The following is a 20,096-nucleotide window of genomic DNA, read 5'->3' as shown; positions in this document are numbered from 1 at the left end:
TTAAATAATTGAAATAATTAAAACTGAACATTGTAGTTCTTTAATAAATTACTATCGGTCAAAAGGCACATTATCGAGTTTTTCTTTCATAAAAAATAATTGCTCTTAAATCAAAATCTATTTTGTAATCAGTATTTTGGTCGTATTTATTTGATTTCAGTTTAAATATTGTTTTGCATTGGGAAATCACAGAAGATTTAAATATAAAGTAAAGTCTTACCCAATCTAAAAAGGTGGAATAATAGAAAATTACCCTTTGGCTTTAGATTTTAAAGCGGTTTTAAATTTCTTAACTCTACATTAAACATAATTTTTTCCATTTTTTGTACGTATTAAATGAGGTAAAAGTTAAATGAGGTAAAAGCAATTGTAGCAACGGTGTGCTCTCAAGATTCGAATAGTTTGGGCATCCTTTTGCTCCAGGTTAATAACTCAATTCCGCTGGCCGGGCCAATTATAGACGGGGAAAGTTCATTGACCAAATCAGCTTTCCATTACCACTCGGCTGTTTTAGTTTTCCTCATGTGGCGGCTGTTAAAAATAAGGAAAACAAAAACATTTCCGCTTTTGTTTCTTTGAATTTTGACACGGTTGATGTTTGGCTGCCATTGCACATGGCACTCGGCACTCGTGGTCGTGGTCGTGGGCCTCCCATCCCCGATGCCTCCCCCAATCCTCGATAAACAGCCACTGATTCAAGTGGCGGCACATGCCAACCGCTCCACCCCCCTCCCCAAAGTATTCCTATGGGCCTTGCAAAGTGGCAGCCACCTACGGAATCGCTCCACTTGCACTTGGAAAGTTCTCGGAGTTTGAACTTCTCCCCTAATTGGTATAAATAGAACTTTATGATCTCGCCACGGAACGGCACGATCCAAAAGTTCCAGGGCCAGGAATTACTCACATATCCGGCCGCTTGGCATTCCCCTTCCCAAAGTCGGGGTATGGATGCCCCCAATCCACCCATATCCACATCCACATCCAAATCCATATCAATCCGACGGAACCCTTGAGTTTCCCGAGGAATTCCTGTAAACAGGATGCGACCAGGGCTGAATTGGGTGCTGAAGTCGCTCTTATCCACATAAATTATGGCCACTCGAGTTTGTATCTCCATATAATATATCTGATTCCGATCCATCACTGCGATTAGGGGATAATTTACTTAACCACACCATTTCGAATTCATTTCCCAAACAAAAGACGGAGAAAATTGTTTTCGTTTTCCCGCTTTCTTTCTTTCTGGTTGATTGTTGAATTTCGCATTAAGGCGGATTCCGCTTATTTATCTGCGTAAATAATTGGACACCCTCCGGCTGTCTGGAATTTGCGGATGTGAGTTCGATTCACTTGCAGATTCCACTCGGACGAGGTGGTGGCCACATACTGCAGTATCCCGGATTACCCCTCGCATTTTACCTACGCAGAGAAGGAGCACCGAACCACCCGATCTTGACGGGAGCAGTTAAAAATAAAGATCCAGGGGCACTTAATAAACTGTCATGCACTGAGGGAAATGGGGGGCCTGCAATTAGGGGATCATTATCAGTTGAAAATTAAATTGAATTGGTTTATTGTTGATATATGCATCATTTTTTGGACAAGTAATAGTACAAGTTTCAAAACATTTCTACATATTTCTTAAAAACCAAAATATAAACATTCAAATAATTATAAATTTAATTGGTAGACAACCTGTTCTCTACATTTGGGTGAGTCACAGAAATGCCTTTCCATCAATCATATAACATACAAATTTTGAGCGAATTTAAATGGGAGATATTGTTGTGACATCGCTAAATTAAATATGTTAAAAAAAAAGTTATAATTCCAATCAAATTTTTTAAAACAAAATGTGAATATTTTTCAAATTATTATTTATTATTTTCAGTGTGGAGTTGGGAAAGGAGCTGTCGTACGGGAGATCGGACCACGCAATTGCGCAGCAAGTGAGCAAAGACTACCGATCGCCGAGGGTCTGGGATCTGGAGGAGTACCGGGGGAGGGGAAGGGGGACTACGACTACGACTACGACCTCGACTGGAACCAGGACGAAAATAGATTTATGGCCGCCAGTCGCGACGACGTCTTCGCCGGTTTCCAGAATCGCTCGCATGGGGCATGCTACATCAGAAACTACACACTACAAAACAGAGTAATCCGGGCTGATCCACTGCGATTTGCTGGGCTTTCTGCTGGGGACACTTCCTTTGTGCCAGCCACTCTTTTGCTCCTTTCTTCTCTTATTAATTGCCGTGATTAAAGGCGACACGAGATGTCTTTAGCACATGTCACACTCGGCAGAAGGCCTTTCCCGGGTCCAAAGCTCCGCGGTGATCGTGATGCATGGCTATGGCCCATCCTGACCTTACCACTCAAATTGCATTTCCATGTTGGCGCCAGACAAAGCCCGGCAACACTTTTCCAGCCTCCACCCCCCAAAAAATTTTCTTTGTCTTCGGTGCGTGGGCTGCAAGTTGTAGAGTGTGAAAATGCCGGAGGAAGTGCGAAAATCGGGAAATAAAGACGGGGACAGCGATGTGGAAATCGGGGAGCCACTAAACAGATTAGTTGGTGAAGGGGTAAAAAAGTAAAGATCTTTTGTGAAACATCAGAAACCAATTCGAACCAGAACCAGCAGACATAAATCATATAGAATATATATGCATAGAAAATACGTTAGCACCCAATACATTCTGAAAAGCACCCAAAAGGGGCGACACTAAGTTCATTACGCCTGAAAAGTCGAAAATGAAAAGTGGGAGAGGCGACGACAGCGACAACACCTGTGAGAAATCCGTTTTGGGGCTTTCAAAGGCCAAAGGAGGTGGAGAATTTAACCGAAAACAGAGAGAGAGAGCGAGAGAGTGGAAAATTCTGGGAGCAGATGGGGTGGTACAGGTGAGCGAGTCTATTTTGGGTGGCCGCAACAAGTACGCAAGCGAGGAAAATGCCAAATTGCATACGACTGCGTCACTCTTCCAAAAGGGGAAGAATCAGCAGGGGAAGAATCTGGGAGAGATGGGGAAGGGGAGGGCGGGGGAGCCGGCTACAGAAGAAACTGCCCAACCACGAAGCGAGAGAATCCCATCCCCCCCTCATCTCTCTTTCTGGGCAAATCAGCATGGGGCAGGCGAAAAAACACACTGACACATGGGGCAAATTCCCACAGTTGCGGTCACGAAAATAGCATTACTGGAATTCACCAAAAAATAGTTATTAAAATAACGCAAGTTATTATTTATTTTTTTATAAATATATAAAGGCCTTTTTTATAATTTTGTACTACTGTTTATAAATAATTCTTGTGACAAACGTAATTTTTCTATAAATCTAATATTTATAAATGACAAATTATGCATGATTCTTAAAAATAAGTAATAATATTCAAAGGAAAAAGACCGTCAAGAATTTTAACAATAGGATTTTGTAGTATTGAGGCTGAACTCAATATTTAAAGATATTTAAATCTCTGTGCCAGTCAAAAAATAATAAATTATTTTGTACTAATAATGGTTCCTATTACGTTAACCCCTTCTGTTTTGCACCGAGTGCGTGAGGTTTTTGACACTGACTGCGGATCGCAAGGGGAATTCTGCGCAGTGGTCCTGCCAGCAGGAGCACCGCCACCTCGAGCAGAGTTTTCCCTTTCGGAAAATGCAGGCGGCGCAGGCGAAAAAGAGTGGGGGAGAGAGCTCGGAGAGCGGCAGCATAATGAAAACATTATTTTCGGTTTATTTTTAAACCGCACACACTTGTTCCGTCGCTGCCGCAGTCGGCGTCGCTGCCTCAGCCGGCGTCGTGGCTCGTTCTCGGAGTTATGTTCGATTCGATTCCGATACGATATATGGTCCGCTACATATCGTACGATACGATCCTCGGGAAGAGCGCCCAACAGCTGCTGGCTGTCGTCCACGTCCACGACCAGGTCCTCCTCCTCCGCCTCCTCCATTTCCTCCGGCGGTTCGCTCCGTGTCAGCTTCGTCACCTCCTCGACGTGGATGCGGAGCTACACGGGGAAAAACGATGGTTACCAATAGCAAATTTCAATAAGCAATAGTTGAAAATATAGATCCGAATAATCCGAAACAGTTTTACCCAAAAATGGGTAAATGGGTATGGGAATATGTATAAGTGTTAAACAATATATTAGAAAACATAAATACAAATCCTATATCAAATAATTTAAGATCGATAGCTAACGGTTTTACCTTTAATTCGGAACCCTAGTTTTTTAAGAAAGTCCATGAACCCATCGAATCTATTTCATTTCGTTCTAAAACACTATTAGTCTGTTTTAAATGAAATGAAATAATTATAACTTTTTGCACTCCAAATTTAGTGACTAACATTTGTTTCCTCCAATTCATGTATGGAAAATAACCAGAATTTTGCACTTTTCACAACCCGTATAGTGTATTTCTCTCAGTGTAGAATACGGCAGCAGAGAGGTGGACGCCGCCGGCGGCAGAAGAATCGGCCGGCAGCGGCGGCCGCAAGATGTAAAAACTGTAAGTGGTCCGCCGAAGAACGCTCAGTTCTTCCTGGGATCTCGCTGCGTGCACCCGCATTTTACGGATGCGAAATCCGTCCGTGCGACTAACAAATCGGTTTGACAATTGGCGAGGATCACTATCGATCCCCCGGAAATCACATGCGAGCTCTTGGCGGGTGATGAAATTCGTGGAACCCGTTCTGTGTGTGTGATATATACAATATATATTGATTCCCCATCGGCAACTGAATCATCCGTCTGTCTATATACGAGATAGCACCCAAAACTATTCGAGCTGCGTGGGGTGAGTTGGCAAAAAAAAGTGAGCGAAAGGTGGGGGAAAGTGAAAGTGAAAGGACTTGGTGCTGACCCCTTTTCCCTCTTCACTTTCCACTTTCCCACCTTTCCGATTACACAATAGAACAAAGAGAAGACACACCTTGAGGCATGCATAACTATTTGCCCAGGAAGCGAGACAATATCGAAAATCTGCTTGGCAAATTGGGCCAAAAGATTCGCGTGACTGCGAATGAGCGGCGTTTTCCGATCCCCATTTCAGACCTCCAACCCCCCCTCCCCTCACCACACCTTTTAGCCGAACGAACCGCACTTGTTAAATTAATATTATTATTTCTTTTGATATTTTGACATTTACGTGAGCAATGTTTGCATTGGCAATGAGCTTCCGAGCTTCTGAGAACGGGAAATAGTGGCCGGGAATGTATAGTATCTTCCCGTACGACTATATATATATATATGGACATGGGTGTAGCCATTGTCTTGCGGTGTTAAATGCGTTTTGTTTGTGTGGGGCAAACTGCGTAGATCCTCAGGCCAATTTGGGGGCATAAAACAGCAGATATACGTACGTATGAGATCAATCTTGCGGCTCGGCGGCTAATTACCTGCCGTGATTTACAGGTGAGGAGCAGGCTCCTTTGTGTCCTTTCCCGTCCAAATGTTTATACGGCCGGGGTCTGTAAACAAGCCATCGGGAACTGCAGTTGAGGCAGCGATTGATGAGGGCCTGCGTTCTGGGGTAAACAAAACGGCTTCCCAAATCCAAACATTTCAATCGAAGCGCAGTGGGGGTGGTACATATATGTGTAGTATGAGCTATATGTGGTATGTGCTATGTGGCATTGACTCTGAGGCACTGGAAAACTGGAAAACTGGGAGGCAACAGCCAGAGGTTGAGGCTGGCGCTACGGACAGTTGTTTATTGTGCATTAGCGTTTTCAAGTTTGAACTAAAATGTAAACTATGCAAGGGATCACTGCCTCCGGTCCTCGGGATCAGGTATTTATAGACGCCCGGTGGCGACAGCAAGACGCATGTTAAGGCCACCGAAGCCACCTCTGCTGGCCATCGGAATTCCTCTTTTCCTCCGTTTTTCTCTGCACATTAACCGGACTTTGAACTCTGAATACGGATCTCGAACGGCCGGAGATTGGAGAGCGAAAGGCGGAAAGCATTTGCGCAGATCTGCGGCGAAAAGTTAAATACCGGGTGAGCGGTCCATGGTCCATTGTTCGGTGGTGCACATGGAATGCCCAAGATTCAGTTGGGGGCACTGAAATGAGTCATCCAGTTTGGGGGGAGTCTTATCAGCTTAAATACACTGTGGCAAGAACCTTATAAGATGTTTTTAAACACCCAAATGTCTTATTTTAATTTCACAATCGATTTTAAATTTCTTTTACATTTCTCATGATTTAAAATTAGTAAATCAGTCAATGACAAAATATTTGGAATAAATGGATCTCAAAATATATCAGACAATCAAAAGATTTTGAAGCATAAAGGTGGGAAATGAGTCATTAGGAATATAAATGAAATATCTTAATTTGATTTTCTATCTCAAAATGTAAGACAATTAAAGTTGAAGTAAAAGTTTTGAAATGAGTCATTAGGAATATAAATGTTTTAGTTACCAAATTTCTTAATTTTTTTTTTTTTTTGATTTTCTCTATTGATTTGTTTGCTGTGTAAGAACTTCTTAAGGGAGGCTAAGGCCATCAGTGTTTTTCATTAGACTTCGAGGCATATATCGACGATCCCTGCCCACCTTCTTCCTGTGCTGTCATCTGCGATTACCGATCAGCAATCGCACGGGGCCGCGGAATAATTAATTAACGACCTGTCACAGAAACATGCGACATTTCGTATGTCCCAAGCGATTCTGACATCGGAAATATGGCACAGACATTTCTTTTGGGGGGGATACATACTATATATACGAGCAGGGGGGATATGGAAACTGTGTACTACTCACTTGTCAGCTGTTTTCCCCCGGCGAATTCTCAGGCGCATATTGTTCCTCGGAGACTTTGGGTATTTCGCGTTCGATGGAAATCGGGTATTGAAATGACGTGATTAGGTGGAAAATGGCATACATTTGAGTGCTATATTTAAATGTATACGGCAAGGCGGCAACCACCTGGGAACAGGGCCTCAGGTGGTGGGGCATACATATAAATAAATGGGCCGCAAATTGCCAAGACACAAATTATGGATGTCTGGCGGCTTTCTGCTCACACCCACTCGAAGGGTGGGAAAGGGGGGAGAGAGGGGCTGATATAATGCCTTCATGGAAAACCACTTTCGAGCACCTTCGACCACCTTGGCAGCCAGAATTCCGCTTAATTGCCGCAAGAACATTTTGATGTACTGCTCCCCGAGGAGCAGATGAGAATTGGCAGCTAAGCAGACGCAACAGGTTGCAGATTTCGCTGGCGGGGGCGGATGGCAGATGTTTATCTATCTATGGGGCATTTCGGGGGGATTTCCACCCCAGAAACAACAAAATCACGCGGCCTCAGGCGAAATACAGAGAGTGCTAGAGAAACAAACAAAAACGAAAGCAAGAGCAAAACCAAAAACCAAAATCAAAATCAAAACCAAAACAGCCGCCGAATTATTGCACATGACCTCCTCAAGAGTGGAGATCCACTGATCTTCGCAGGGGATTTCCTCCCCAGATTCCTCAATGAGTTCGATTATTTAGACAATTTTTTGGGGGCATCAAAATAAAGGAGAGAACTTTCCCATGATAAACACACGATCAAGTGCGCCGAGCAATATATAAAATTTGATGGATACTTAGAGATGGATAGACATACTTCAGACCCCCCACTTGGTTCAGAATTACTGAATACTACTTAATATGAGGCATTATGTACTCAACTAGGGGAAAATGAATAGGTATTTTGTATTTTTTTATAGCATATTTTAGATTGAGTTTCTAAAACCCATATGACATATTTTTGCAGAGTTGAATCATGTAAGAGTTTATGGTACTTAAATAGGATCAAGTTGGATTTCTAGAATGATTTTGAATGTAAACCCCCCGAATAATTAAAAAGTCTGCTTATTACCATAAGAAAATTGTTCACTTCAAGTGGAGTTAGATAATGTAATCTAAAACCAATGTAAAGAATAAACCAATCACTCAAATAACTTAGTTTTTGACCATATGAACCCTTAATTGTTGAGAAATCTTAAAGATGTTTTTTCTCCGTGTGCCACAAGTACAGTAAACTCTATTAATTAGGGAAATCACCCATATACCAGACGGAAACCCACCTGACTTTCGGGTGAGCCAATTACGTGCGAGATTAATCAATGCCAAGACAACATGAACAAATTAAGCGCACTCATTCCGACATAAATTTATTTGACCACGCAAAGAGGCACCACCAAAGATCAGCACCACCGAAACATCAGCACCACCAAAACATCAGCACCACCAAAGCATCAGCACCACCGAACCACAGAACAGAGCAGCCAACAAGTGCCAGAATCAGAATCAAAATGCAATATGCAGTGTGTAGTATGTAGTATGTAGTATGCAATGACGTTAATCATACGCCCCGTGGGCTCTGCTCACCCTCAACCCGTGCGATAATTCGCATTCGGCAATGATGATGATGCAGACGACTTTGGCTCACATCTCGGACTCCGAGTGTGGCCTCTCGACTCTGTCCTTAATTATAAATTGATGCATTTTCAAATAAACAAACAAGAATTATGGCGTAAGCACAAGGAGGGAAAGATCTATGATAGGTGGGATGATAGATGGCGGCGATTGCACCGGGGATGTGCGATCCATCCGAAAATTCGATTATTGGTGTATTTTCGTGCCTTTTTTATAGACATAATGAGCCACTAATTTGAAAATGTTGAGTTAAAAGCTTATAATTAACGAGGATTCCATTCGATATGAGTCTTTCACACCATTATGGGGTCAATGCTGATGTAGAAACTGAATTTCAAATTTTTATTGAAGAATTGAGTTTAAATTGATTACAATGGTTTGGGATGGAAAAAGCTAAACTAAGCGTATAGACAATAATATAGTTTATTAGCACCTAAACATTTATTCAAACACTTTAGATGGGTAAATGATTAGAGATATTTTAGAAATCTTTAATAAATTGTTTGGCAATATCGATATTTAAAATTGTCATTCATAATATAGCCTTAAACACTCTTTAAAACTTTTAGGATCTTAAATAAATTGTAGCAGGGAATACTTTGAATTTCCCACTTATCTATAGGTTTATATTAAACTTTGACGATGTTGGGGTCTATTTTAGCTGGTTAATGACGCACCTAGTGCGCATTTAGCAGGTTGCCATAACAATATTTAGCTAGTCTGTGCTAGTCATGCTGTTCTCATCACAGAAATTCCCCATGTCTTGCAGGCGATTCACCATCTCCGCACCACGATGACGAAGGACCAGCAGGCGACGCCCATTCCCGAGGAGCTGTACAACCTCACCAAGCTGGCGGAGGTCACTCTGGCGGCGGGTCCCATGATCACCGCCAACCTGCTCGCCTCCTCGGACGACGACTCCAACTACTACAGCCACAAGGTGTTCGACCGCAGGAAAATGCGGTGGCGCCCCATCTCCGACTCGCATTCCTGCACCGGCAGCAGTGCCAGCTCCACGTCCAGCCTGCACTCCGCGGAGGACCATGCCGCGGAGCACCTGCATCCGGAGCCGGAGCAGGGCGAGATCCTCAGCGCTAGTTCGCTGCTGGAGGATGAGCACATCTGCCCGGAGTGCGGCAAGAAGTATTCCACCTCCTCCAACCTGGCACGCCATAGACAAACCCACAGGTGGGTTTGCTTTTCACCTTGTGTGTTTGGAGGATTCCAAAGTAATCAAGATCCCTTCGTCCCACCAGGTCAATCATGGACAAGAAGGCGCGCCACTGTCCCTACTGCGAGAAGGTGTACGTTTCCATGCCGGCCTACTCGATGCACGTGCGCACCCACAACCAGGGATGCCAGTGTCAGCACTGCGGCAAGTGCTTCTCCAGGCCGTGGCTCCTCCAGGGCCACATCCGCACCCACACCGGCGAGAAGCCCTTCAAGTGCGGCGTCTGCGAGAAGGCCTTCGCCGACAAGAGCAACCTGCGCGCCCACATCCAGACCCACTCCAACACCAAGCCGCACACCTGCGCCCGCTGCGGCAAGGCCTTCGCCCTCAAGTCCTACCTCTACAAGCACGAGGAGTCCTCCTGCATGAAGAACCGCACTGGGGTCTCGGGATCGGGATCGGGTTCCCTCTCCACTAACCGACCGCCCACTTCGCCCAAGCGACAGCAGTCGGAGATGGGAGGCAGCTCCAGTTCGGGATTGGGTCCTGGATCACCTGTCACAGTGGTAAGCTATAATATAATACCTGCTACTTACAAATCATTCAGAAAGTTTATGAAAACGGAAAAAGGGAATTCTTCAGCTTAAGAGAACTTAAATTGTATAGTACAATAGGAATTAATAGCTAAAGCTTTATTACTTAAAATCCTCTTGAAATAACATTGCTTATTATTTTACATTTCCATGAATAACATACTATTTTGTGGGCATGACCAACTATTTAATTCTGAGTTAAAGTAATATACACCATTAATTTGAAGGGCATTCTGGAATTAATAAAATCCCTGCAAAAAACTGAAATTAAGCCTTACATTTCTCCACTTTTTTCCAGTGTGCTGCTCCTGACTCTGCCAAGTCCACGTTGGCCAATAAACTGCTGCAGAAGGAGAAGGAGCGCCGGCAGGCTGCATTGGCCTTCCATGGCTATCCAGGTGGTCCGGAGGTGACTGCCTATGGCCAGGAGGAGTACGAGAAGTTCAAGCGGATCAATGTGATCCAGCCCACGGCGCTGCCCCACAGGATACCCGGTCTCTACCAGGAGCTGCACCCCAATCCCCACCTGCCGGTGCCGCTGGGATTGCCCTTGGCCCTGCCCTACCACTTTCCGGGGCAGGCCACGCCCACCCAGGGATCAGGAGGGATGTGCAGCACCACGCAGGAACAGCCCGTGGACTTCTCGCCCAAGAACAACTTCACGCACTCGGCCAAGACGAGTCCCTTCGAGCTGACTGGGAACTATGCCATGGTGGCATAGGACGTCCACAAGGGGACACCACGCAAAAGACACCGGAGAGAACGAGAGCAGGAGACCTCCTTCAATGCCCAAATACCCAAGTACCCAATTACCCAATTATCCAATTATCCAATTACCCACTTTACCAAATCCAAGCAAAGCCCACCCGAAACCAGGCCACTTTCTTACTGTAGTCAACGAATATGTGATAAAAATGCAAAAGAGCTAAAGTACCATTAGAGAGTAGATGATTCCAGAGCGAGGAGGACGTTCTCGAGAGGAGGTGACTCCGAGGTTATACACAGTAGATGTTTAGAGAGACACGGTTGGACCGATCCCCGACGGATCGCTTGATCTTCACTTAGATGTAACAAGAGACTTCTTAGAGACTTGCCAAGAACAGCGACAAAAAACCAATGTAACCAGTATTTTTTTATAGCACATACGACCATCGATCGAAGAGCGAGAGATATAGCATCCCAGATCCGATCGAACACCGCAGCAAAGCTACAAACTACAAAACTTTACACATACTCATCTAGCATTATGATTTTACAATGAACTAGGCATATCCAAAGATAACCACTTACTAACCCATTAACCACTTCGCATTAAGGCATCGATCGACTTCCTGCTTCCGGCACGGAAGTCGCTCCAAACGAGAGAATTTCTAGTCTTTATCTGTAAATTCAGCGCACACATTTGGCGAACGGAGACGGGGGTTCCCCGATCCCCAACCTCCTTGTGGCACTTGTGTGCGTGACGTTATTTTAAGCACTTTACGGCCGCATGTGGTGCAATAATTGACATAACTGTAACACTAATTAGCCCCTACCACATCGCACAGAAATCTGTATATTTTTATCTTACGATTCGGAGAGATCGCCCATTTATTGTACACTTACCATCTAGTTAGTTATCGAGAGACAGACCCCCACTGCATTTCGCATACTCAGCCCCCAATCGACTCGATCAACTCCGACTCGACCTACAGCTAATCGCACCAAAGATACTTACTTTTAGATGCATACTACCTTTATATACTCTTACTTACCATATACACCAAAAGTTATATATACACATATATATGTACTCGTACACGTAGCTCTAAATTGTATTATAGACTTGCACTTTAATTCGAATTAAAAGAGAGATCCACTGATCCCCGAGAAATAAAAATGTATATGTGTTTTCTTTGGAACATGGTGCATCTTAAAAACTAAATAAATGCATATCAGTACCTGTTTTTTTTTTTTTTTTTTTTTTTTGATTGTTGAACTAGCCACATTGATATTAGATAATAAGATCCGCTTATCATCTATATTTTATTAATATTTAAATAATAAAATAAGGAAATATAGTAATAATACATTGCTCAGCTTAACCACTCTGCCAATTGATATAACGAATCGGGGTCACCAAGCTTAATTACACCGATATTAGATGATATTTAAATATATAAATTATTAAATATTTTATTATTTAATATTTAAATAATAAAATAAGGAAATATAGTAATAATACATTGCTCAGCTTATCCAGTCTACCAATTGATATAACGAATCGGGGTCACCAAGCCATACGTTAATTACTTTTACGAATTACTTTCCAAAAGAAATGCCCACGTTCTTGGTATTGAACCAGTTTATTAAATTTTTGTTGCTAGCCGGTGCAAAAAAATTCGAAAGAAACTTGTTCGAAGACTGGAGATTTGGACTGCCATCAGAGTAAGGATCGCCGTGCTAATGTTCCAAATGGGGGAGTATAAATGTGTGTGTCAAAGAACGATGAACTTGAAACATAAAAAGGTGTAAAAAAATAGGGTGTTAACTAGGACTTCTCCCGTGGCGAATCGCGGAGGCCCAAGCCCAGGCCCAATCGCGAGGATGAGGAGCCGGTGCCCGTGCCCGTGCCCATGCCCATGCCCATTCCCATTCCCGTTCCCGAGGAGCCCTGGGAATAGGGAGGGACCACCTTGAGGACGGGCTGCTCCTTGATGTCGCCCACGGTCTCCACGGACGTGGCTTTCCGCTTGCCCCCGCAACGCACCACCAGGTCCTCGTAGCTCTTGTGGTGCAGCAGGCACACCAGGATCACGGTCATGTTGTCGCCGCCCAGACCGCTGGACTGGCCATCCGGGGACAGGCAGTTGTTCATCAGCTCCTCGCAGATGGCGTCCGGCTCCAGGCCGTCACAGATGCGCCTTCGGACGAAGTGGCCCACCTCCGCGCTGCTCATCACATCCCAGATGCCGTCGCAGGCGAGGAGGACGAACTCCCAGTCCTCGCCGATGTCCCGCACCTCCACATCCGGGTTGGCCGTTACGATCTGCTCCTCGGGACTCTTCAGCGCGTTCTTCTTGTAGACGAAGTCGCCGAGGGCGCGGGACAGGGCCAGGTTGCCATTGACGCGGTTGAACTCCACCCAGCCGCCGCCGGCAAGGATGCGCCTGGTCTCCACCAGGTCGTTGGGCTTGTGGTCCACGGAGAGGGCCTGCACCACGCCGGCCACGCAGGCGATGGCCCGCGAGTCGCCCGCATTGGCGCAGTACAGGCGCCGCTCCCGGATGAGCACCACCACGGCCGTGGAGCCGGCACTCTGCTCCCCGAAGGAGCCGTTGTGCAGCATCTCGCGGTCGAAGTCGAGGAAGGCCCGCTTCAGGGCCACCTCCACGCCGTTGTCCCTGTACTCCGGCCGCTTCGTCACGAACTTGTGCAGGTGCTTGCCCGCGAACTTGGCCACGCCCGCCCCGCCATGACCGTCGTAGACCGCGAAGAAGGCCGCCTGCGGGTCCTCCGGCAGGGCCAGGATGTGGGTGTGGGCGTCCTCCATCTCCACGCGCCACCCCTGCATGCAGCTGGAGCCCACGCGGTACGCCGCATTGCCACTGCAGGCCGAGTCCTTGGTGGTCACCGGCTCCGACAGCGTCTGGCCCATGATGAACTTAAGGAACGGGTAAGCCAGCGACATCAGGATCGGGATCTCCGCCAGATACTCACTTCGCTCGGGTGCCTCTCGATTCTCGTTCACTGTTCGCTTGACTTGAGGTCTTTCTCTGAGCAAACTTTTCGTTTGGAGGAGGTAGTAAGTCTAGTCTGTCTGGGATCGCCCAAACGGGGTTTTGGAATTTAGATGACTGACTCGACAGTGTCTACTCCGCTCGGGGAAAGTATTGATGGATTGTGATACGACTCCCAGATCTGTTCAAACTCTGGGGGAGAACAATAAGGAAGGATTCAGCATCGTCAGTTGGTTTTAAGTATCAAAATCTACCGAAATGATTTAAACTTGATTTATTTGAGCTCTGAAAGCTGAAGTTTAAAAACTAAGGAACCTTTCACAATTTTGCATTGAAAATGTCCTCTATACATTTCTTCAAACATCTTTATAATTGGGTAATATTTAATTAAATTAAAAAAAAAATTAAAATAAAATGTATAATACATGTTGGTTTATAAAACCAAACAATTATATTTATTTGTTATCTATGAAGTTTTGACACTATGAAATTAAATCAAGGACCGGAAATAGTCGTTATTTAAAACGGGAGTATTTAAAAAATGCGCCACTGCCCCAGTGTGCCCATAACTCTTCCACATACTCTTATCGATATCGATATCTTTTGCAAATCAATATCAATGACCTGGTATATTTTTTCAGGGTGACCGTTTAAAGGGTATTTTATAGTACATAGGTTTGTTTTTGTTTATCATAAGCTTTGGTGCTCCAGAACTTGTTTAATTTCATCGGATTGGAAGGCCCCGGAATTGTTTGACATGTCGCACCGCCACCAGGACATCCCTATCCGGCCGCGCTACGGCTACGTGGACGAGGAGAGTGGCCAGGCGGAGGGCAGTGGGCCGAATCCGAATGCAGCCAGATCCGGGGCCACGCCCGCCTCCTCGTACACGGAGATCCCCTTCCTGGCCCAGTATCCCGGTCCGGTGCCGGAGCACGTCCTCCAGGATCTCACGCCCACGGCGGCTGGGAATCCAGCAGTTCCGGGACTCCAGGGAAAAGGTCCGAATGGCGAGAGCTATGTGAACCTGGACTCCGGCGAGGACGACGATGGCGCCGAGGAGGATGACCCCGAGGAGGAGGACAACAGCAACTCGAACAGCAACTCCAGGGACAGCCATTCCGGGGACATCCAACGGCACAGACTGAAGGCGGAGAGCAGTAGGATGGGATCTCTGGATATGGCACCTGAAGCCCTTACAAGATTACCCTCTTGCCTTGCAGATCTGCCTTACGAACTGGAGGGAGCCAGTGACTCGGACGGAATGCGTCACTTTGTGGCCCACGACCTGGAGGCCAAGTTGCGCGAGGGAGTGGCCGCCTCCACGGACTACTCCTCGGAGCACACCACGCCCTCCACTTCCATGGGTCCTGGCGTGCCAGTGGGCATGGGAATGGGCTTGGGCTCATCTGGAAACGGCCTGCTCACCAGGAGATTCCTGCAGTCCCGCAACGTGCCCGAGGTGGACGGCAGTGTGCTGAGCGACATAGAACTGGAAGCCCAGTATTTGGCCACCTCGGTGGACAACCTGCTGGAGAACCTGGGTAACCTGCTGCACTCCATCTCCTCCATAACCGCCGACAACGTGGAGGTCCATCGGAATGCCGTCAACAAGCTGACGGACACCCTGGATGCGAACATCAAGTGCCAGTACCAACTGCTGGCCAAAGCGGAGGAGATCACCAAGTCGATGAAGCCCACGGAGCAGCTGGGCCAGCGCATGTGAGTGGCCCAATCCCCGCCAGACTCCCCAGATCTAATGTCCACTCTCTTCTGCAGCAGGGAGATCAAGCGGCTGGTGGACATGTTGGACAGCACCATGTAGAAGGTTCTACGAGCCCGTGATCTGTGCAATCGAAAAGATCTTGTGTTTCTAGTCATTCCGTAAATACATTTAAAGCAACAAGAAGTTATTGACTTGGAGTTTGGTAATGGTATGTCTATTACAACTTTAAAAATGTTTTTCTCTAGAATATCTAGGCTGTTTGCAGTGAATTGCAGTGTATTACAAGCTTGAATTCCAGTAAACTAGGTACAACAACAATGCCTAAAGTAGTTTGCACTCTAGATCCTTTTCACAACATTCAGAATTTAGAGTAACACAAAGTCAACAGTTTCTAAACCTATCAAAGATTCATAATTTTTGAATATTTTTGTATATTTAAAGATAGTGTTAGTCTTTACATGCGTTCCCAGCTCCTTCACCATTCCACCCCGTGCCTCAGAGCTTCTCCACCTTGGCCTTGATGATCCTCAGAGGATCCACTGGGCGATCGTTCTTGTCGGTCTCCACCATTCCTATCCGCTTGACCACTTCCATGCCGGTGTAGACCCGCCCGAAGATCGTGTGCTTGCCGTCGAGCCACTGCGTGGGCGCCAGGGTGACGAAGAACTGGGATCCGTTGGTGTCCGGTCCTGAGTTGGCCATCGAGAGGATTCCCGCGCCCGTGTGCTTCAGGTCGCCGTGCAGCTCGTCCCCGAACTCCGAGCCGTAGATGGAGGTGCCTCCGCGGCCCGTGCCCGTGGGGTCGCCGCCCTGGATCATGAAGTCCCTGATGATCCGGTGGAACACCACGTTGTTGTAGTAGCCCCTCCTCGAGAGCTCCGCGAAGTTCCTGCAGGTGTTGGGGGCATGTTTCCAGTACAGTTCCACGGTGATTTCACCCATGCTGGAATATATATTATAAATTACTATATTAATTATACATATATTTACTCTATCGAGCGTGCACTGTACTTAAAGTATTGCCGATTTAACTCACCTCGTCTCTAAAGTCACGAAATGCGGCTGCCACGCCTTGTCGGGAATGCCCCCAGCATTGTTAGGATCGGTTAAGGACAGCATTTTCTCTTATAGTTTAAATTTAATTCACGAATTTGCTGCGAAAATTGAGGAGTTGTTTACAAGTTGCAAGTGTGTGACCAGCTTAACCTCGCAACACTAAATTATCTAAGTTTCACACCAATAAGGCTGACTTCCGTGATATATCGTTGGTATTTACTACAGCTACCGTTTTGTATTTTTAGTATATTTCATGCTCCACAATAGTATTTAAAGTAGCGGGGACTTACTCCACAATTAGCGGGGACTCACTTCTGCTTCTGGAGTGGCCTTTTGGCAGAGATGGGAAAACATCGATATCAGCTCATATTTTCGTTGCACTATCGTGTAATACAAAGTATCGATTCATATATATTTAACCAAATATCGATTCACACTAATGGGTTGGTATTGTTTAATTTAATTTCCTAGCTTTACGATACAATAAATTTAGTGATAGGTACTAAATATACCCGGATAAACCGCTTGAGATAGGGACAGCTCAAGTTGACTGTGAAATTTCGATAGTATTTGACACTTTTATATGCAGCATCATTGACGTAGACGGTAGATGTTGCCCAGTGTGAATATACTATAAGTGTGTTCGAGGTGATGCTATCGTACCTCGTCAAGCGAACGAAAAACGAAAACAATCGCCACTCTGTGTTTTTTAGCTGCTCCAAGAGGACGCGATTTTCCCTCGGTCGGCGTTTTTCGGCTACAAAAAAACAGTATAGCGGATAGAAATACGGAGTTTGCAATGCGGAAAGCTCAATAAAAAGCAATCGCTTATTGAAAAAAATTAAATCGTCCCTAGTTCCATTTCAAAATTCGACGACACGAAAAATAACGCGGACGGAGAACGCAGCGCAAAGCGAAATTCGTCGGGCTCGCGAGAAAAAAGAACAAAAAGCCAGTGTCTGCGTGTGCGTGAGTGAAAAAACGCGAAAAGAAAGAAAAGGAGCCATGGCGAGTGTTTTTTTATAACCAAATTTCCACAACACTTTCCACATAATCGTAAATGAAGCAAAAAAGTAAGCAAAATATGGAAACCAATTTCCCCGAGTGTTTATGTGTATGTGTGTGTGTGTGTAAGAGAGAGCGTGTTTTTTTTGTTTGCTGTGTTGTGTTTGCTGAGAGAGAAGAAGCAGAGCGAAAATGAATTGAAAACGATGAACTCAAAATAGCTCACGGAAGAGAGAAAGGGAGAGGACGAGTGAAGAAAAGAGCGAAACAATATTCAATTGCATTTTTAACTTGTTTTCGCCATGGAATTGTTGCTGTACTTGTGTTGTTTGCTTGCCTTTTGTTAGCAACAATTTATTTACAGGGTGCTGTGTGTTTAATTTTGCTGTTTCTCTGCTGGGGGCGGTTTCCATATGGGAAGTCTCGATTTTTCCACTGTTTTTCTTACATGCGGGTACTGTGCGGGTCTTCCCCTCTCTTTTCCTCTCCCCTTTCCCTTGTTTAATTAAGGACGTTTTGTGAGAAAATTCCCTTACCAAAAAGGGACCCTGAAAATTCAAAATTTACGATCTAACATTTTGTCCATAAATTATTGTATCTAAGGAATTCGAATTTAATTGAACTTGTGTTTTAACAAACAATTAGACATTTATTATAAGGTCTATGACCTATTGGAATTTCTTTTTTAGCTAAACAAATTTTTTTTACTTCAATTGTAATAACTATGATTTCAATTTTCTCTAAAACCCCTATAATAAATTTGAATTAACTAAAGGAAGTAAGGGACTAATTTATTTGTTTTAACAGAAATTATTTATACTCTGCAGGAAAAGATTTGGTAATTAATGTTATTGTCAATATACTTTGACAAAAATGAAAGATTAATATTTTTAAATTAAAAAAATTAAACATTTCATGTTTGCAGTTCTTGATATGCCAGGCAAGGATACTACGTAATTTAACATAAGGCAATAAAATTAGTCCATCTGAGGTTTAGGAATTCTCACACTTTTGGGACTTTTATTCCCTTGGGTAATTTTTATTGTTTGGGATTTATTGCCAACTCTTTTACTTTGGCGTTTATCAAAACAAAAGAAGCACAACAACTGGCAAGCGGAAATGGAAATCACTCCTTGTTTTCGTTTTTCTCTCTCTATCCCTCTGCTTTATTCTCCTGTGAGGCTGCGTCATCATAATCATCATATGAACGGCGTTTGTCGATTCATCAAAGAAACCGCCGCCGGCTGCCCTCTCTCTCTTTCTCCTTCCTCTACCAGCGTGACAGAGGGACAGCAGGAGAGAGCGTGCTCATTCATGCACAGGATACCGAAAGAGAGAGATACAGAGAGTCCCCACTCTCTTTCTATTCTCCCCATGGGTTTTTTATGTAAATCATTTAAAGGGAAATTGTTGCACAACTTTAACGAGGCGTGAGTGGGTGGTAGGTGTTGGGTCACCCGCTTGTGGGTTTTCCCGGCTTAGCCCCGCCCCCACTCCCCTTCGCTCACTTTGGCAGCTGTCAATTAGAGCTTACAAGAAAAAAAAACTCGAAGCTTCCATATGTTAGGTGTCCCTCCCACGATTCTCCACCTCCAACAGCTGTTGGAAAGTTTACCAAATGAGATTACGAGCGGGGAAAGCAGAGGACTGGGGTCCGTAGCTTTATTGGCCTGTAATTGATGCCCAGGCTGCCAACCGACCATATTGCTGATTGAATTGTGGCGTTGTCGCTGCGGGGTAAAGAGGAATCGAGTGGACTGCCTAGAAGATTGCTGACGTTGCCACCAAACCCGTTTAAGTTGCAACTAATCGAGTCTTCTGTGGGGGAACCCCTGGGGACACAGACTCGTAAAACTCGCATCCTGCAGTGCCAAACAAAACCCGAAAATCCATTTAGAATATTTCAGATTTTTTCCTTAGCCCTGAAGGCATTACTCCACTACATAATATCTTAATTAGCCAAAGTGGGTCCGTTAATGTAATACGAAAAATATACAAAACTAAAAGTAGAACCTTATTTAAATTATGGAACCTGTGGTTTAATTTCATAAGAATGCAGGACATTTCATCAGAAACATGCAACTTTCCTTTCATTTATCATTCAAGACGGATTATGAGGTTTTCAGCGAATTGTTGACTTTTCACCATGCCCGAGAACAACCCAACCAAGTTTGATCAAATTATTCAGTTATGCATGCTGGAAACCATATGTTTTCTTTTGATCCTTCTTGGGAAAACCAAAGTTTTCCTCAGACACCTTGTTACCCTTTCTCCCATTAAACTATAACGGTTTCTTGGCTAAGCTAAAAATATGTTTCACCCACACGACCATCTCCATCTTGTACTATGTGTATGTAATTAAGTCTGCCCACGACGCAAGTTTTGCTTCTGCGT

General features: G+C 44.9%; 5 protein-coding genes across 7 annotated transcripts in view; 3 read left to right on the top strand and 2 right to left on the bottom strand.

Moving 5' to 3' along the window:
* The first annotated feature begins 4,550 nt into the window (after positions 1-4,550).
* On the top strand, positions 4,551-12,069 carry LOC108053553 (oocyte zinc finger protein XlCOF22). 2 transcript variants are annotated; one of them, XR_006417461.1, is made up of 5 exons: positions 4,551-4,799; positions 9,202-9,620; positions 9,689-10,169; positions 10,495-10,997; positions 11,053-12,069. XR_006417461.1 is itself a non-coding variant. In XM_017136246.2 (4 exons), exons 2-4 carry the CDS (start codon positions 9,226-9,228, stop codon positions 10,915-10,917), a joined length of 1,299 nt encoding a protein of 432 aa, XP_016991735.2. In that variant the 5' UTR covers positions 4,551-4,799; positions 9,202-9,225; the 3' UTR covers positions 10,918-12,069. The 2 variants fall into 2 exon arrangements, 1 of the variants encoding a protein (XP_016991735.2); XM_017136246.2 differs by having other exon boundaries at positions 10,495-12,069.
* Positions 12,070-12,522: 453 nt separating this feature from the next.
* Positions 12,523-14,007, bottom strand: LOC108053548 (probable protein phosphatase 2C T23F11.1). 2 transcript variants are annotated; one of them, XM_017136243.2, is made up of 2 exons: positions 13,896-14,007; positions 12,523-13,839 (listed from the first exon to the last, which is right to left on the bottom strand). In XM_017136243.2, exon 2 carries the CDS (start codon positions 13,831-13,833, stop codon positions 12,727-12,729), a length of 1,107 nt encoding a protein of 368 aa, XP_016991732.2. In that variant the 5' UTR covers positions 13,834-13,839; positions 13,896-14,007; the 3' UTR covers positions 12,523-12,726. The 2 variants fall into 2 exon arrangements, with proteins under 2 accessions (XP_016991732.2, XP_016991731.2); XM_017136242.2 differs by having other exon boundaries at positions 12,523-13,993.
* Positions 14,008-14,596: 589 nt separating this feature from the next.
* On the top strand, positions 14,597-15,824 carry LOC108053554 (BLOC-1-related complex subunit 6). Its single transcript, XM_017136247.2, has 3 exons — positions 14,597-15,075; positions 15,139-15,637; positions 15,695-15,824. Exons 1-3 carry the CDS (start codon positions 14,673-14,675, stop codon positions 15,738-15,740), a joined length of 948 nt encoding a protein of 315 aa, XP_016991736.2. The 5' UTR covers positions 14,597-14,672; the 3' UTR covers positions 15,741-15,824.
* A 231-nt stretch (positions 15,825-16,055) lies between these two features.
* On the bottom strand, positions 16,056-16,903 carry LOC108053555 (peptidyl-prolyl cis-trans isomerase-like 1). The gene is made up of 2 exons (XM_017136248.2): positions 16,678-16,903; positions 16,056-16,584 (listed from the first exon to the last, which is right to left on the bottom strand). The coding sequence occupies exons 1-2, from the start codon at positions 16,758-16,760 to the stop codon at positions 16,137-16,139; spliced, it is 531 nt and encodes a 176-aa protein (XP_016991737.1). The 5' UTR covers positions 16,761-16,903; the 3' UTR covers positions 16,056-16,136.
* Positions 16,904-17,379: 476 nt separating this feature from the next.
* The window catches only part of LOC108053550 (homeodomain-interacting protein kinase 2), a 39,898-nt gene continuing 37,181 nt past the window's right edge, over positions 17,380-20,096 (top strand). The window contains 1 exon segment of the mRNA XM_017136245.2: positions 17,380-17,770. The gene's annotated coding sequence lies outside the window, so the exon portion shown is untranslated.

The sequence above is a fragment of the Drosophila rhopaloa genome, unplaced genomic scaffold (assembly GCF_018152115.1).
Source record: "Drosophila rhopaloa isolate 14029-0021.01 unplaced genomic scaffold, ASM1815211v1 contig_159, whole genome shotgun sequence".
In the NCBI taxonomy this organism is placed as follows: domain Eukaryota; kingdom Metazoa; phylum Arthropoda; class Insecta; order Diptera; family Drosophilidae; genus Drosophila; species Drosophila rhopaloa.
This window is presented reverse-complemented; position numbering and strand designations above follow the sequence as displayed.

Bases quoted from the DNA above. Each gene is read 5' to 3' on its own strand.
- LOC108053553 (XM_017136246.2), top strand. From the start codon at position 9,226: ATGACGAAGGACCAGCAGGCGACGCCCATTCCCGAGGAGCTGTACAAC. The intron at 9,621-9,688 runs GTGGGTTTGCTT...TCGTCCCACCAG, and splicing joins CGCCATAGACAAACCCACAG to GTCAATCATGGACAAGAAGG. The intron at 10,170-10,494 runs GTAAGCTATAAT...ACTTTTTTCCAG, and splicing joins CTGGATCACCTGTCACAGTG to TGTGCTGCTCCTGACTCTGC.
- LOC108053548 (XM_017136242.2), bottom strand. From the start codon at position 13,866: ATGTCGCTGGCTTACCCGTTCCTTAAGTTCATCATGGGCCAGACGCTG.
- LOC108053555 (XM_017136248.2), bottom strand. From the start codon at position 16,760: ATGCTGTCCTTAACCGATCCTAACAATGCTGGGGGCATTCCCGACAAG. The intron at 16,585-16,677 runs GTGAGTTAAATC...TATATATTCCAG, and splicing joins TTCGTGACTTTAGAGACGAG to CATGGGTGAAATCACCGTGG.
- LOC108053554 (XM_017136247.2), top strand. From the start codon at position 14,673: ATGTCGCACCGCCACCAGGACATCCCTATCCGGCCGCGCTACGGCTAC. The intron at 15,076-15,138 runs GTAGGATGGGAT...CTTGCCTTGCAG, and splicing joins CAGACTGAAGGCGGAGAGCA to ATCTGCCTTACGAACTGGAG. The intron at 15,638-15,694 runs GTGAGTGGCCCA...TCTCTTCTGCAG, and splicing joins GAGCAGCTGGGCCAGCGCAT to CAGGGAGATCAAGCGGCTGG.